The sequence below is a fragment of the Hipposideros armiger genome, unplaced genomic scaffold, assembly GCF_001890085.2.
Source record: "Hipposideros armiger isolate ML-2016 unplaced genomic scaffold, ASM189008v1 scaffold_92, whole genome shotgun sequence".
In the NCBI taxonomy this organism is placed as follows: Eukaryota; Metazoa; Chordata; class Mammalia; order Chiroptera; family Hipposideridae; genus Hipposideros; species Hipposideros armiger.
Genome location: NW_017731442.1, coordinates 1,989,760 through 2,005,720, shown reverse-complemented (window position 1 = coordinate 2,005,720; position 15,961 = coordinate 1,989,760). Strand labels below are relative to the sequence as shown.

The 15,961-nt window shown below is 37.4% G+C and overlaps 1 protein-coding gene across 1 annotated transcript in view; it reads right to left on the bottom strand.

The window, feature by feature from the left end:
- Positions 1–15,961, bottom strand: part of MGA (MAX dimerization protein MGA) — an 80,961-nt gene that overhangs the window by 15,229 nt on the left and 49,771 nt on the right. The window contains exons 11-17 of the mRNA XM_019644861.1: positions 14,322–14,495; positions 13,335–13,407; positions 11,217–11,734; positions 8,656–8,806; positions 6,627–7,253; positions 2,821–3,111; positions 1,148–2,652 (exon numbers count right to left, since the gene is read on the bottom strand). Coding sequence (XP_019500406.1) covers positions 1,148–2,652; positions 2,821–3,111; positions 6,627–7,253; positions 8,656–8,806; positions 11,217–11,734; positions 13,335–13,407; positions 14,322–14,495 — 3,339 coding nt within the window. The remainder of the gene's footprint in view (positions 1–1,147; positions 2,653–2,820; positions 3,112–6,626; positions 7,254–8,655; positions 8,807–11,216; positions 11,735–13,334; positions 13,408–14,321; positions 14,496–15,961) is intronic.

Here is a 15,961-nt window from a genome sequence, read left to right as displayed (position 1 = left end):
TTAAAATATTTAAACATTTTACAGTTTTAAAATACTAATCTTTTTGTTATGTTTTATCTGCATAAGGCAGTTAGGCATTAACATAAAAGGACCAGGTAAAACAAAGGCTGAATGAATCTCAAGAGAGACTCTAAAACCAACTGCATGACATTAAGTGCAGAGGGCCACATTATCGGCTCCTGAAGAGAGAGACATCACTCAGATTTCGGGGCACCCCACAGGCAGCTAATTATAATCTCCTTATGATTTACAGCATATCCCATGCAGAAGTCAGCAAACCACACAGCCCATCACCTGTTTTTATAAATAAAGTTATACTGGAACACAGCTACTATGCTCATTCACTTACTATTGTTTATGGCTGCTTTCATGCTACAACAGCAATTGGGTAGTTGCAACAGCAAGCCATCTAGCCTGCAAAGTCTAAGATATTTACAATCTGGCCCTTTAGAGAAAAAGTTTTCCCAACTCATGCCTTATATCATACCTGACTCTCAGTTACTTAGTTCAGTAAATACAACCCTAAATAGGAAGTCTACAAAAATGGCATCAAACATAAATTGTAAAGGTCATATTACAAGGGTAGAGGACCAGAGTTCAGAATATAAATTCTAAAACCTAATTTTAGGAGATAACTAAAAAGCAACTCAGGGCACAGTTATATTAAAACATTAAATTGTTATATTCCATTTTTCTCCAAAAAGAACCTCTCTCTAAATGCAGGTAGATAAGTTCTCCCCCAGTTCTAAGGTCACCCATTCCGTTTCTTATGTATCCACCAGATAACCTATAACCCCTTTATATAGAAAACATCAAAAAAAAAAACTAATGGGGATCAAATGTAGTAGTAGTTTCAGGATTTCTTTCTTTTTTTTTAATCTACTGTGATAGAGACTCTCGAGCATCTATCCCCCAAAGACTTAAGCCAGCCTTTCCATAATATCAGACAAATCTCAAAGAACAGTATAAGCTCAATAAATGTTACTTGACTGACACAGCCTAAAAACTTTAGTCATTTAATTGTGATCTAAATCTAGGCATTCAACTGAATGTATCAAGGTCTAAGTGATCTTCTGGAAAAGATACTGTCTCTAATAAATCATTTAAATCCTTGAGGTTTCAGTCACAACAAAAATGAGCTCACCACCTTTTCTACATCATCAACCTCCTCACTCTGGTAGTCAGAAACAACATCCACAATCTCATCAACAGAATCATCAGTTTTCTCATTCTCATCTTCCTCATCATCTTCTTCCAAATCCAAAACACTGAAGTCAGCACTGCTTCTCCCACTCTTCTTTTCCTGCTTCAGTTTTATCTGTTCTGATAGCAGGAAGTGACCTTGAAAATGTCCCTCCTCTCTGCTCCTTTTTGTAGTTCTCCTAGGAACAATGGAGAAAGCTCCGGGACTAGAAATCCTACTCCAAGAATCACATTCAGTTTTTAAAACTCTGGTATTCTCAGTAGTTCTGTTTTTTCCAAGTAAATCAGAGATGTCTTGTTCTTGTTGAAACACACTGGAATTTTCCTGACAAGTCTTAGTCTCCTTAATTAACTGCTCAACTGCCTCTTTCTTGCATTCCTGTGAAGTTCCAACACATTTCCGGGTCATTGGGCCCTTCAGGTGTTTTCTCCATCTCTCCCTAATACTGTCCTTCAGAGCGTCTCCACATACTTTCTCCTTTGCCTCTGGCTGTGGATTAGATTGATGCTCCACAACTATGCTCCCTGAAAATTCAAGTTTACATTCTTCCTTAGAGATGACTGGAAATTCATTTGATTTTTCCTCTGGCCTGTCCAATCCTTTCTGCAGTTCCACTTTCACATTACCAAGTTTTTTAAGGTGCACACTGCTTAAACTTTGAACTGTCACATTACTGGCTTTTTCAGAAATGGTCTTAATTTCTAGAACAGTCAGTTTTTCTTTGGAACTGTCATGATTCCTAATCCCACCTTCATCAACATCTTTATAGTCATCACTTGTGTGTGACCCAGTGATACAGGATTGCTTAGAAGGTTTAGCAGTTGCAGTATCTTCTTCTGTAAGGGATTCTTCATCTAAATGATCACCCCCATCTTCCAAGGAATTATTCAGGGTTTCTTCTGAGGCAACAGCTCCTGAGTTTTGCTTTGTTACATTAGCCTCAGAGTCTACAGCTTCCCCTTCCGACTGTAGGGCCTTCTTATTTTCCTGTTCTCTCTTTAAAAAGCTCGTTTCATCTTTGTTGTCTGCATTCTGGGATTCTCTCTTCATCTGAAGAGAAGCAACATGTTGAAGAATGGAGCTGGGAACAGGCTTTTGTCCTGGGAGCTGCAACAAGGCAAAACTACCAGACTGGAGAGGAATGAGGCTGGCTGTACCCACAGGCTGCCCTCCTGAGCTATAGGTTATTTTGGTTTCAGAGCCTGTTTTACTTGCAAAGCTTTGTGGTTCAGGAGGGGAAATCCTCAGGGTCAGTGTACCAGACTGAGACACAAAACTAGGACCAGAAGAAAGCAATGACGGTGCCTGAGTGAAAACATTCACTGCTTGAGAAGACCCAACAGCCTGAATTACAGGACTCATAACAGAGAAAGCAGAGGATGAAGCAGAAGATGGTGGAGTCTCTGAAGGTTTAGAAGGAGTGGGTAACCGGATTCCCATCACAGACCCTGGTAAGAAAAAGAAAACTTTAATTAACCACTGCCCGTATCAAGACTCCCAAGGTATGCTTTTCTTTTTGAACAGGTGACTCTAAGAGACCAAGACGACCAATGCTGGTGTATTTATATACCATATGGCCAAATGATTCAATAAAACAAAGATCTCCAGCTTTATACCTGGGTTCCGAAACATGACAGGCTGTAAGTTGGGCTGGGTATTAGAGCCTCGAAGCTGATGCAAAGGGAGAAGCTGCACAATCTGCCCATTAGGGTGCCTAAACAGGTTCATTCCACTTGGGCTCCTAATAGGCTGCAAGACCATCCGATGTCCTGGAAGTTGTGTGTTTGAGACAGGTCTAAGAGTAGGAGAACCCTGCTGCACTGGAATCAACAACAATCGAGGTCCACTACGTTTCACTGGGTTAGGAGAGACCTGTGGAGTAGCCACTGGAATCTGAGGGGCATTTTCTGAAAAACAGGAAATGGAAACATAGTATCAAAATTTCCCTTTCACACACTTAGGAAAAAATTATTGTGACATAGGGATCTGACCATACTACAAATAACTTCTAATTCGAATTATAAAGTTGGTGAAATCCTGTACCTCTATGATACACTACTTAATAGTCCTATAGCTAAGAACAATTTATCTTAAACCTAAGTATTAACCAAACTTTGCAGGGCCTTACATTTAGACTGGTGAAAAAAAGAAAGCACAATTGTCAGGAGGTACATTTAAAGAGACAATGCTTCTGCCTAATGAAAAACAGGGGCAGGCCTCTAAATCTGGATTCTCATTAAAGCTAGAGATCATTCATGATAAAACTACCTTCTCCAACTTTAAAATTCAGGTTGCTAACACATAACTAGACTTATGATTTAGTTTCACAGGTCATATTCAAATTATCAAGATAAAGTCAAGGACTAAAAATTATGAGGTATAAAAAACATCTTGGCAGGGCTGGCCGAAAGGCTCATTTGGCTAAGAGCTCACTCAAGAGTGTGAGCTCTGAGCAACAGGGTAGCCAGTTTGATTCCTGGCCCAAGCTGAGCTGCCGCTGAGCTGCCAACAGGTGGCAGGATGGCTCAGCTAAAAAAAAAAAAAAAAAAAGTCTTGGCTTTTAAAATTCATTGACAAGCAAAGAGTAAAGATTTGTGAAAATTATTTTTCGTAAGGAAAAAAAATACATACCCCCCTAAAAATGGAATTAAATTAAGAGACATTAAAGTAGCAGGGAAATAAAGCCTGGTCAGGAAGAGGTGAAAGATAGTTTTAAAACAAACAGAAAAAGTAAAGATTAAACGAAGATATGAATTAAAAGAGATTTCAACCCATTGATAGTACCTAAAGATGCACTTTATTGTTTGGAAGAGATATTTAGAAATATTAAATATCTAAAAAAAAAGACATGGGAAAAAATAATATGAGTAATCTACAGATAGATTTCTGGCCATGGGGATAAAGAGATAGGAACAACGATAATAAGAAGCACAAATGAAACTGATCTAACATAACCATTCAAGTTTAGTAAATTTATTTAACATCATTAATAAATCTTTTCACTAGTTTATCACTAAATAGAAAAATCAACAAGCCAAACAAAACAAAGATATTAGCTTAACATGTGATATTCAATCAGACAGACACTCTGCCCACGAAACATACCAAATTTCTAAAAGAAAGTCATACTCGTAGTATTTACATGGCAAATTATATATAGAAACTCCAGGACTACTCTTGACAATGAAATAAAACACAAAGACCAAACTGTTCCTGAAAAAAACAGTGTGCAATTTAAACAAAAAACATTCATCTATTTTATTATGTGAATTAAGAACGTGTTAAAGCATTGATTTCTTGAACATTTCTATTTAAGTTTTAGAGAGTGATTCAAAATTAAATTGCTCCAATTCAGAGAATGAAAGCAGCCTTTAATACACATGCTAAATATTGCGTTGTTTATTGAAATGTGGGAGGGGTGAGAGGAAAAAAAAGGAAGTCAAATGAAAAAGTCACAGATATCTAAGTGCCTGAGTTGGGACCCTCTTTATGAACCTAGAACAAAATTACACACACTTCCTTAGAAGTAGCAGTTATCTGAGTCAGCTCCATTTGTAAAAGAGCAGGTAAGAATATCTGTTAACATTAGCATTTCCTCAAGTGGTATTACAGAAGATACTAGGTTTAAGGTAGTATATGGATATAGAATAAATGATATCACATTGTCAGAAAGTAATTCCCTTTTCAATTTTAATCTTTTGATTATATACAGAAGTACCAGTCTTTGATATTATGTCTTTAATATTATGCCAGCATTTTCTAGCTTTCTTCATTAACAGAGAGCAAGCCATATGCTAAGACTACTATATTATAGTAGCTAGCCAGAATTTATTATTTTTATTGTTTACAGTATATTTATTTATGGAATTAACCTCTATTTCTTCAAGTAACTTTTTTTCCAATTACAGTAAGATCGCTCCTTTAAAAAATACACTTTAGTAAACAAATGAGCAGATTAAATAAAAACATTAAGTCAATATAGTACAAATGGGAACAAAAGCAAAACACATGAATGTATACTCTGAGTGACTGAAATCTGAGAAACAATACACTAAAAAAAGCTAAATGACCTTATAGTTTCATGACAGAATTCAAAATATAAAGGTTGGAATCCATATGGTTTAGAAAACATGATCAGTGAAAATATGACAAGATATGAACCTTGAGATTCAACAGGAAGTCAAAGCAGTTTCATCAACAATGACCTCACTTCCAAATGATATATATGTTAAACTAACCTTTTTTATATATTTAGGGGGAAAAGCAGAAGACAGCGCATTTAATACTGTGATTCACTTTTCCTTTCAACAGAACTTCAACTTATGAACTAACTCCCAAAATCACTTCTTTCCTAAAATATCAACAGGGATTTGGACCACATCACTAAAGGCAAAAATATTTAATAAAAATATCAATAACCAAGACAGAATTGCTGTCGGCTATTTAGTTCCCCTTAAATCCTGCAAAGTCTCACTCTTTTCTACAGTACACTTAGGGTACTCTTTGAGTACACTAAGAAAACTATTTACTTTAGCTGGTTGAATAAGGATATAAAAATTATAAAAGTGTAAGATATTCCTATTTCAAATTCACTTAACCTAAGCTAATGAGAAAATTTTTAACTAAAAAGTTGATAAACATGTAATACATTAGAGTCCTAAGCAAAGAAATATGCCTCCTTATTTCTATTTCAATCAGTTTGTACATAATAATTAAGTAGAATAATGTCAGTAGTATATGGGAGTTGGGCGGATTCACAAATGATTTTTTTCTAGGCACGGGGACCTAGAATTTTAATCTTCAGCCAGGAGAAAAAGCCCTCAGCTTGGCTGCTGCATAGGCAGAAGTCCTGTCATCTCTCTCTCTCTTTTAATTAAAAAGAAGCACCAGCCCACTCCACCCTCAAAAAAGGGAATCCCTACATTTGGGTTCCCTCCTCAGAGGTGCACCCCTAGCTTTCAGCACACAGTAGGTTGCACTTCCTCCTGTGCCCACCTTAATGGCTGCTTTACTGGCTCAGAGTTCCACTCCCATGTGCATTATTTCAGTATCCAGCAGGCAGTATTTCCATTCCAATGTTTTTGAGTATTTTTAATGTCCTGAGGAAATCTCCAGCCCCACTAAACCATCTGTCAAAGGCTGTTCAATTTATCTCCAAGGTACCAGCTATGGTTTTATTAGTGCCTTGTTTACAAGGTTGCATAGATTTTCAGTGATTTGTCCTAACCCTGTATTAAACATGAGCTCTACTATTTTTAGTTCAGTTTTGCAGAATGCAAAGGCTTTCAGGAATACGTGTATCATGTCATAGCAGAAACACCTACACTGTTACCCTGATATATCTACACGTATAATCCTATCACAACCACAAGGTTATATAAATAGCTGTATAGTAAACCAGCTCGTAACATCTAGGCCTTACCTGGTCTCTGGCTCACTGGTGGACTCCCATCAATTCCTGAGAGTATAATGGGAACAGAGCCAAGAGATGAAGTTGGTGTGGTCACCATGGAGGAAGATGCAGCTGTGGTCACCACGACTACGGAGGTGGAGGCAGTGGAAGCAACAGGAAGAGTTATGGTTGGAGGAGATGCTACCAAAGACTTAGGAAAAGCAACTGAAGCCACAGGGGTAGTTATCCCAGTCGTTTTGATAAGATTCACAGTGGCTGTAGACTGGGTAGGTGTTACAGGGGTGCTGGTATTAGTTTCAGAGACCTCAACAACCCCTGAAGTGGTGGCACCAGAAGGATAAGTAGTTTCTTTAGTTCCCACGTCAGAAATAGCAGTCATAGGTGTCACAGCAGTAACATTCTCTAAAAACACTTGAGGGGTGGTAGTAGTGACAGCAGCAGTTACAGGGCTGCACACCTGAACTGCCTCAGAAGAAACCACAGGTGTGACGACCATTACTGGAGAAGGTCTGATACTGAACTTCTGTGGCCCTGTTAGGGGTTGGGGTGTGCTAACTCCAGGTATCTTCTGCTGCAGGGCTCCAACTTTACTCATCACAAACTGTGTGAACACACCACCAGGAGAGGGTCGAGCCGCTGCAAATAAAAATTTGCAGGTCAAAAATCTACAGTTCTCATATTTTATCCTCTTAGTGATTGTGTTTATCAACATTTATTGTGTGCACCACTGGGTCAATTTCTTACAGGTACTACCTACCTGCATTATAAGTGCCAATTTCCATCCACAGAAATCAAACCCTGCCCTCAACCCAAACCAAACCCCTTTATAATTCTAACAAGAAAGGGATTAAAATTGGGTGCTCCTACTAAAAATCTTTGTCTTTACAATATAGCCAAATTGCTAGTTACACTAAAAAGACAACATAGCAGCACACTAAAGCAGATAAGAAAAGAGGAGATTTTTTTCCCCCTAACTCTAATTTTAAAACTTGTTTCCGCCACTTCCTTTCTGCCCCAGCACCTCCATCTCTTTATTGCTGTCCTCTTATGAGACAGTTAAGTTACTTATTTCTAAAATGTATGAAGACATTTTCAGGAGAGGGTTGAATAAGACTGCTTATTTTTGGGGGGATGGATTTTGGACAGGAGTCCACAATCCTATCCTCACAGAATGCTGGCATTTTTTAATAAACCTGCTTTTCTTTCCACACACAAAAAAGATTTTATTTTATAAATCACCAGATAAAGCTACTTTTTAAAAAGAGGTAAAATGGGTTATTTTTAACGCATACAATGCCTATCCTCCATCTTCACACAACTCCAGCATTCAGCCAGAGACGTCAATTTCCTATTAGAGGAAAAAATATAGTAATTGACACTTTTACTTAACATTCCTAAATAGATGTGAAATAACACAAAGAGGAATTCACTAAACCAACTGTATACACTCAATGCTAACACACAAATGCTTTCAAGAAGGTAATTTATTATAGACTCTAGTATTGAAATGTTAAGTAAAAGAAGTTTTCATTCACAGAACGGGTGAATAGAATAAAGCAATGTTTTAAAATTACGTTTTACAAGAACCTTCTATACTTTAAGCCTATGCTAATTCAACCCACTTTGCTTTTGCTAGCTTCTTGGTTTGATAAATTCAAGGAACATACATATGATTGGTACCAAAAATGCCCATCCTGTTAGGAGAAATACTAAATTAGGGAAAGAATTTAAGAATATGTCTTTTCTTTTTAAAAACACAATTAAAAAACCTAAGTCTTTTTCTACATTAATAAAAGTCTAAAACTCTGGGAAATAACTGTAAAACTAACTAGAGGTCAATTCATCTAGTATTGTAGGTCATCAGAAGAGTTACCAAAAAATAAAAAATATTTTTAAAAATATCAAGCCAGGTAGACATCGAGAATAAGAATTAACGCCAAATTCTTTATTTCTCCAATTTTTACAACTTCCATACTGTATCCACTGGCCCAACACCAAGTCACAGGCCTTTTCAAAACATATACATAGTCCAACTTACCAATTGGTCTTTTTGCCGGAACAAATGCCTTCAGATTCTTCCCAGGGTGATTTGTTGTAGTGCCGGAGGAGGATGCCATTTTGGAATTGGATGTTGAAGGCAACAGGGTACGTGGTTTCCTGGATGCAGCCACCTTGGCATTGGATGCTACCTTGGAGATGACAGTACTGAGGGTTGAGAGGTCCAGGACTGAGGGTCGCAACCTGCCTGTGATATAAGCAGCTAGCCTATTGGCTGGATGCAATGCCCCCATCTGTCCCAATAGCAACTTAGCCTGCGGGTAACTCTTACCATTAACCTGAAACAAGTGGCAAAGAGAAATTCTGTAAAGATAAAATTCTCTTGCTAACTCATCTCCCTTGACAGGGGTTTCATTTTTACAAGGTTTTAAAAGTCTATTTTTCAGATTTAAAGGGAAAAAGAAATGGACTTTTCCCAATTGGCATAATAAGGAGGTATCTAGGAGGTGGCAAAAAAATTGCTGTCATCTGATATTCTGAACTAATCTCATCCTTCATTTTAATAATTTTAGAAACAGAACCATATCTGCATCCTAGATATGTAAAAGATAGAGTTAAATCTAAGGAATCATCCAACTGTATTACTTGTCAATAAGCAATTCTGGTTACATTATTAACAATCATCAGCAAAAAATGAGTAACTGTTCCACAGAATCTCTCTGACAAGACCAGAGAGGCATAATGAAGCCCTCTCACAAGAGTGCTTTCAAGCATACTTCACATTTGGGAAATACATGGTGAATCTCTTTTAAGTTATGAGAAAGCCATTGTTACAATAACCTAAGTCACAAAATCACCTCAGTTTTTGGTTTTCTAAAAACTTAACTTTGAAGATAACTGTCTTCATCTCTTGAATAAAACTTGGGCTCAAGATAAGTGCTAGTAGAAACTCACTATAATTTTATAAATACTAAATAGTCAGAAGAAAGTAAATCAATGAATGAAGTAAAGATTTTTCTCTACTGCCTGAGTTGATAAGACTGCCCATCTTGGGCAGCAAGCAGGACAGTTTATTTATTTGTTTCATTTTTTAAAGAAAGAAAACAAAACAAAAACCTCCCAAGTTTCTTACCCATGTTCTCTAAGTCATATTGCTGGATAACTAGAGCAGACATTCTTTTCTGTCCCTCCTTTACATCATTTAAAGAAGGAAGGGAGTAGACTGAAGGTGGAGAAACTCCTTCTCTTTAATAGGGAACTGGTAAGAACAGCTATACAGCAAGCCACTCTCTCTTCATAGACACAAAACATAATTACTCTTTGTTACTTAAATAGAACTGTGATTATTCCCAGAGAGATCAAGAATATCTTTGCCTCGGTTTGGTACAAACAATGATCTTTCCATCCTAAAGTAAACTTTACTATACAGTTTTTCAGACTCTGTGGAGTCCAGATCAGGTATCTCTATCTGCTCCTTTGGGACTTGGACTGAAGACTACTCAGCAGCTACCCCAAAGCCTATGGTGGGCCTGACTGCTTATACAAGTTCACATATTATGGTGGCTTTCTGAGTCCTAGACAGAAGAACAAAATTCTATGCCTGTATTTCAGGGAGTCTAGTCTCTTTAGAAATGATTTCAGGTAAGCCTCTGTTCTCAAAGTATCAATCAATAAATGAAATAAGGATAAAACACTGTTCTCCTCTCATCATTAAAGGGTTTAAGAAATGCCAACAGAAGCAGTTATATAGGACCACCAAGAATAAACTGCAACAAAAAGTTTTTAATTAAGGAGATCAGCCATATTATTAGGACAGTCCTTAGACCAAGGAAGTGGTCAAGCTAATAAAGTCAAATAACCGTAGCAATGTTAGACACTTGCACATATTTGCTACTCTGACATAAAAGTGCATTTAATATCACTGAGCAAGAGGAGAAAACCTTTTTGACTATGATTACATTTTAATTCATAAGTTCTCTTTCAAAGGATTTTCTACATGCCAGGGTAATTTTACTAATATAACCTGCCTGAATTACTAAACAATAAGGACAGAGATCTTTGTCCTACAACAATGATTATACTGGCAAAATCCCTATGAATCATATAAAAAAATATATAAGTAAATTGTGGCTCATTTTTTAAAAAATTTTTACATATTTAAATAATACCCTACAAATTAAATTTTTCTCCAAGTTTCCAAACATATACTGCCTATTTTAAAATCAATTTCACCCTGCTTTGTTTTGAAAGGTATCTGCTAATAATAATCCCAAGAACTAAACTGAATCTCTTACTATCCTTGCTTGGTTGCCAAAGTATCACTAGTGCCCAGACAATAAAGTTTAAGAGGAGCAACTTTCTGGGAACACTAGAAAGAAAATTATAAGAACACAGGGCTCTACATTTTCTGTAAGTGTGCCAAAATTCACTCCAGGTATGCATCTAACCTAGGCCTATTATAAAAAGAGATGATTTTGTCACCCAGTTAGTTCCCAGAAAATGTGAAGATAAATGACATAAGGCCCATAAAGGGCTCTGAAAAACCAAGATGTTAACCTAAATGCAAAAAGGTGCTACATCCAGATTAAAGATAATTCTCACCTGGATAAGCCCAGATGTGCTTGAACTGGGTTTACGTTTATAGGCCACAAGCTTCCCTGCAGGAGAAAGCCCTGCATAAAAGGGCAGACCTTTGCCTCCATGTAATCTCTCCCTTACTGAATCCAGGGCATCTGTCTGCACAGGAGAGATATCATCCATTTTCCCAGGGGATAATGGACCATCAGGAGTCTCTGATCCAGATTTCTCAGCCATATCATCTTGATCTTGACATGATGGCATAGAGATTTTCACACGAGAAGAATAAACAGGGGGGTTCTTCTCACCCCGGCTCTTTCGCTGAGAAGCCAACTCAATGATGAAGCTGCCCACCTTAAGTGATTGTGGCATGTTGCTATTGATGTGCTGGGATAAGATGCTCAAAATCTTGTTCCGATCCTCCTCCCAGTTGCAGTCTGAGATGATTTCTATCAGTTTGGTGGGACCACCAGGTGACCTCTGATGCACATAGGAGGTAGAAGAGGATTCCCCTTCATTGCAGGAAGACTTCCAGCTCTTTTCTGATAAAGAATTCAAAGATATTCCTCATCACAGCATTTTGTACTAAACTATGAAAGACTTTTACTTTCCCTGAGTTCTCAGAAAAGTGCCAGGGGTATAGAAATTCAACAGTTGCCTAGTGTCTCATTCCCATGCCTTTTCAGTAGTAATTTAACATTCATAATCTGGTAGTTTTCCAGGAAAAAGAAAGATTCTAGAGAATCAGACTACAATAGTCTTCATTATCCTGCTGACTAGGCTCTTGAATAAAAAGGGAACCCCAGTTCAGAATGCTCTAAAAAGCCATAACTATTACATGAGAAAGTGTTATCTTACAAACAAAGCATGACCTATAATCAAGGTTAAGCTTATTTGGTAGTTTAGTGTTCTGCTATTCATACACGCAAAGCAAAGATACTTGCAAGATGTTTTATAACATGTATTGGGTTGTCCGAAAAGTCATGACATATTTTTTTCTGTTTTTCGTTGCAAAAATGCATCATGACTTTTCCGACACCCCAATAGTAAGTAGAGACAATCCTAAAGAACAGCTAGAGAGAGAGTGTTCTTAGGTTTTGTTTTTGTTTTATTGGGGAATAGTGTGTTTTTTCCAGGACCCATCAACTCCAAGTCAAGTAGTTGTTTCAATCTAGTTGTAGAGGGCATAGCTCAGTGGCCCATGCAGGGATCGAACCCGCAACCTTGGTGTTATGAGCACTGCGCTCTAACCAACTGAGCTAACCAGTCACCTCTTAGTTTGTTTTTTTTAAGTGCACTCTACCTCTAGTTTCTACTGCAAATACTTCTAAGTTACTTTTGTGCCTTTAGATATCATTGCTCCACTTCTACATTATGTGCAGATTACTCAACTCACCACATTTTATGTTCATAGCAACATGTTACCTAGCTGTATATTTTACTAGGCACTTAGTTTGCTACAGCAGAGCCTCCCAACAAAAGTGCTAGTTACAGATATGTCAGGATATAGACCCCCTCAGCCTTCAGAAAGATCATGCTCTCAGGCAGGATCCCTCCACTCCAGCAGCCTCCTTCCCTTACCTCAGTGTGCTTATAGAAACATTTTCACTTTTTGTGTATACCATGCCATAAAAGAAAAGAAAAAAAAAGCTGGGAAGCACTGCTGCTTAAGTGTCTAAAGTCTTAGGAAGCAAAACCAAAAACAAACAGGTAACTCCCTAGACACTACTTCTCATCAAAGATCTGGCAGTAAGTAGCCTGTTAGATAAATCAGCAATATTCCTTCCTTTCTCCCTCTGAACTTCTCTAATAATAATAGCTATTGAGAACCTGAGGGAAAATTTCAATAGTTAATGATGCCAATATGTTACTGAAGTTTGAAAAGAGGTTTGAAAAAAAAAAAAATCACTGACCTCATCACAAATGTCTTGCAACAACATACCATATCAATGAATAAATTTTATTTCTTAGAATAGGAGTGACAGACCAAATAATAGGGGAAATTTTTATCTACATTTTAGCAGAAGCTAACAGGGTAGGTTGACATATTCTGGACTGGTAGTTTTGGTTTCCCCCCGTTTTTATTATAATCCACACCCATATATTTACTATCAAATGATAAGATCTCATTTTCATGCTGACCTTGTGATTTATCAGAATCATCCTCCAGGTCACAGGTAATTGGTTTCAAGGGCTGCTGTTCAGAATTGGGCTCCTGAAGAAGGGAATAACACAGAAATACTTCAATTCAATGCATATTTAGTATCAACAGAGACTAGGACATAAGCATTAAATCTCTCAAAGAGGCCCAAAAACAGTAGAAAGGTTAAAAGAGCAACAGCTTCACATCTACATGCACAGCTGCATTACTATCATATTATACAGCCCTTGGCAAAAATAAGTAGTCTTGCTCTGTAATGTACTTGATAGTGACCGAGTCACCAAGAATTTACATTGTACTTTATAGTGTATTCTAGTAAAGAAGGAAAAATATTTGATGTTTAATAAATATTAAACTTCAGCTGAAATAAACTTCAGTTATTTAGAAAATCCACCTACATACAAAGATGTAAATCCTAATAATTACAATTAAATGATTTCATTAAAACCAGAACGCTTTAAACCTTTAAAAATTACTCTAGCATTAGAAAGAACAATCCGTTTAATAAAACCTTAAGGGACAGGTCTCTAGAACTGGTATGCAGAGGCGTAGGGGACTGGACATTGAGGCAGGGTGACCCGAGAGCACTGTCCCGGTGAGTGGCTGCCAAGCGATCCCAATTCCGATGCCCCTATAACACTGAAGTCCTCTTATCCCTGATGCCCACCCTTAACCCTGACGCTTCCCTAACTCCTACACCCCCTAATCCTGCCACCCCCACAACCCGATGGCCCTCCGACCTCTACACCCCCATAATACCCATTCCCTAACCCAGATACCCCTTAAACTGCCACTCTCCTAACAAACAAAAAATTGGTACACAGTCAAACAGATAAATTGATATACACATCAAGTAAGCCTTCTCTGCCCCACAAGAATTACTCTGAACTATTCTAATAATGCAAATTCTAATACCAGCAACAGGGAACTGCAAATTAAAAAGAGAAATTATGCAATAAGTTATTCACCTTTGTACTACAGTTCTCAGGACTAGAATGACATGAGCCCTGCTGCTGAAATGATGGGGATGGGGATGGTGATGGCTGTCTCTGTTCTTTTTTTCGTTCATACACTCGAACTCGGGCACAAGTCATCATACTTTCAAAGTACAAGTAGACTGGATCCTTGTCCTCTTCCCGAATCTGTAAGTTTCACACAACAAAACATTCCATACATTGGGGGGAAAAGTCTTCTGTACTCCAAAAGGAAAAGGATGTTTAAGTTTTCTTTCTATTACATCACTTGAAATTTTTAATTCCAAACTTAAGAGTTAAATAGTACAAATACAGTTCATATGTCCTGAATCTTGGGGAAGTCAGAAAGGATCAGGTTCTCTATCAAGAAATTTCAGATCCCACCAGAGCAGTGCTTCTCAAATGATCTGTGGTAAAGGATACATTTCTTAATTACTAGTCTAACACAGACTAATACTTTTGTAAAATACAAAAGCAATTATTAGAAGAATACAAAATAAATTACTAGAAAAACAAAAGACATGTAAAATACAAGCCCAAGTTTTTCAGTATTAGATTTAACAGATATAAAATTACTATTAACTTACTGTAAAAGTTTCTAAATATTTACTCTTATTTTCTATATGTACTTATTTCAAAACAGAATGGTAAAAGTTTTGGATACAGCACTGGTACAGAGATGACACTGAATAGCATTGTGAATCTTCAATTTAATTGACTGGGAAGGTTGAAATGGATTTAATAATCAGAAATGCTTATCAGCTCTTTTACCTATCAGTCTTCACATAGTCATATCAATTGTTATTTTAAAGCTTGAACTTTACTGTTATTATTATACAGAGGGTGCCAAAAAATGTATACACATTTTAAGAAAGGAAAACTGTTATTAAAATCATAATACTTAATATATACTGATAACAAAAGATGAATACAAGTCACGTTTGACTTCTGCAATTACAAGAGGTGCTCAAAGTGGTTACCATCCGTGTCCAGACACTTTTGATTACAGCAAACTACTGATTGAGCAACGCGGACCAAAGTGTCCACTTGTATACATTTTTTTGGCACTCCCAGTACATAAAGAAATTTGCTTTAAGAAGATGACAATTATTTTTAAAGCCTTGTCTTAATGATTTTCTAATATGTACTACATCTCAATTATTCAATATACTACAATACAAGAATAAGAGTATCTAACAGAGTTTTGCAAGTCATGTTTTGTTTTTTAAATGCCCATCTTTATATGATCTTCCTGAAAAGAAGTTTGGCTATATTTGAGAATTACTGGGCTGACCGAGTGGCTCAGTTGGTTAAGAGTTGGCTTAAGAGCGCGAGCTCTGAGCAACAGGGCCATCGGTTTGATTCCCACATGGGCCAGTGACGCCCAAGCTGAGCTGTCACTGAACTGCCAAAAGGTGGCAGGATGGCTCAGCTGATGTGACAACAAGATTGCCTGTTCGATGGTAGGCTACGCCCACCCACAACTAAGACTGAACTTGGCACCTTGAGCTGAGCTGCTGCCCGGATGGTTCAGTGGATACAGCGTGCACTCTTAACAACCAAGCTGCTGGTTTGACTCCTGCATGGAATGGTGGCTACGCCCACCTGCAACTAAGATTGAACACAGCACCTTG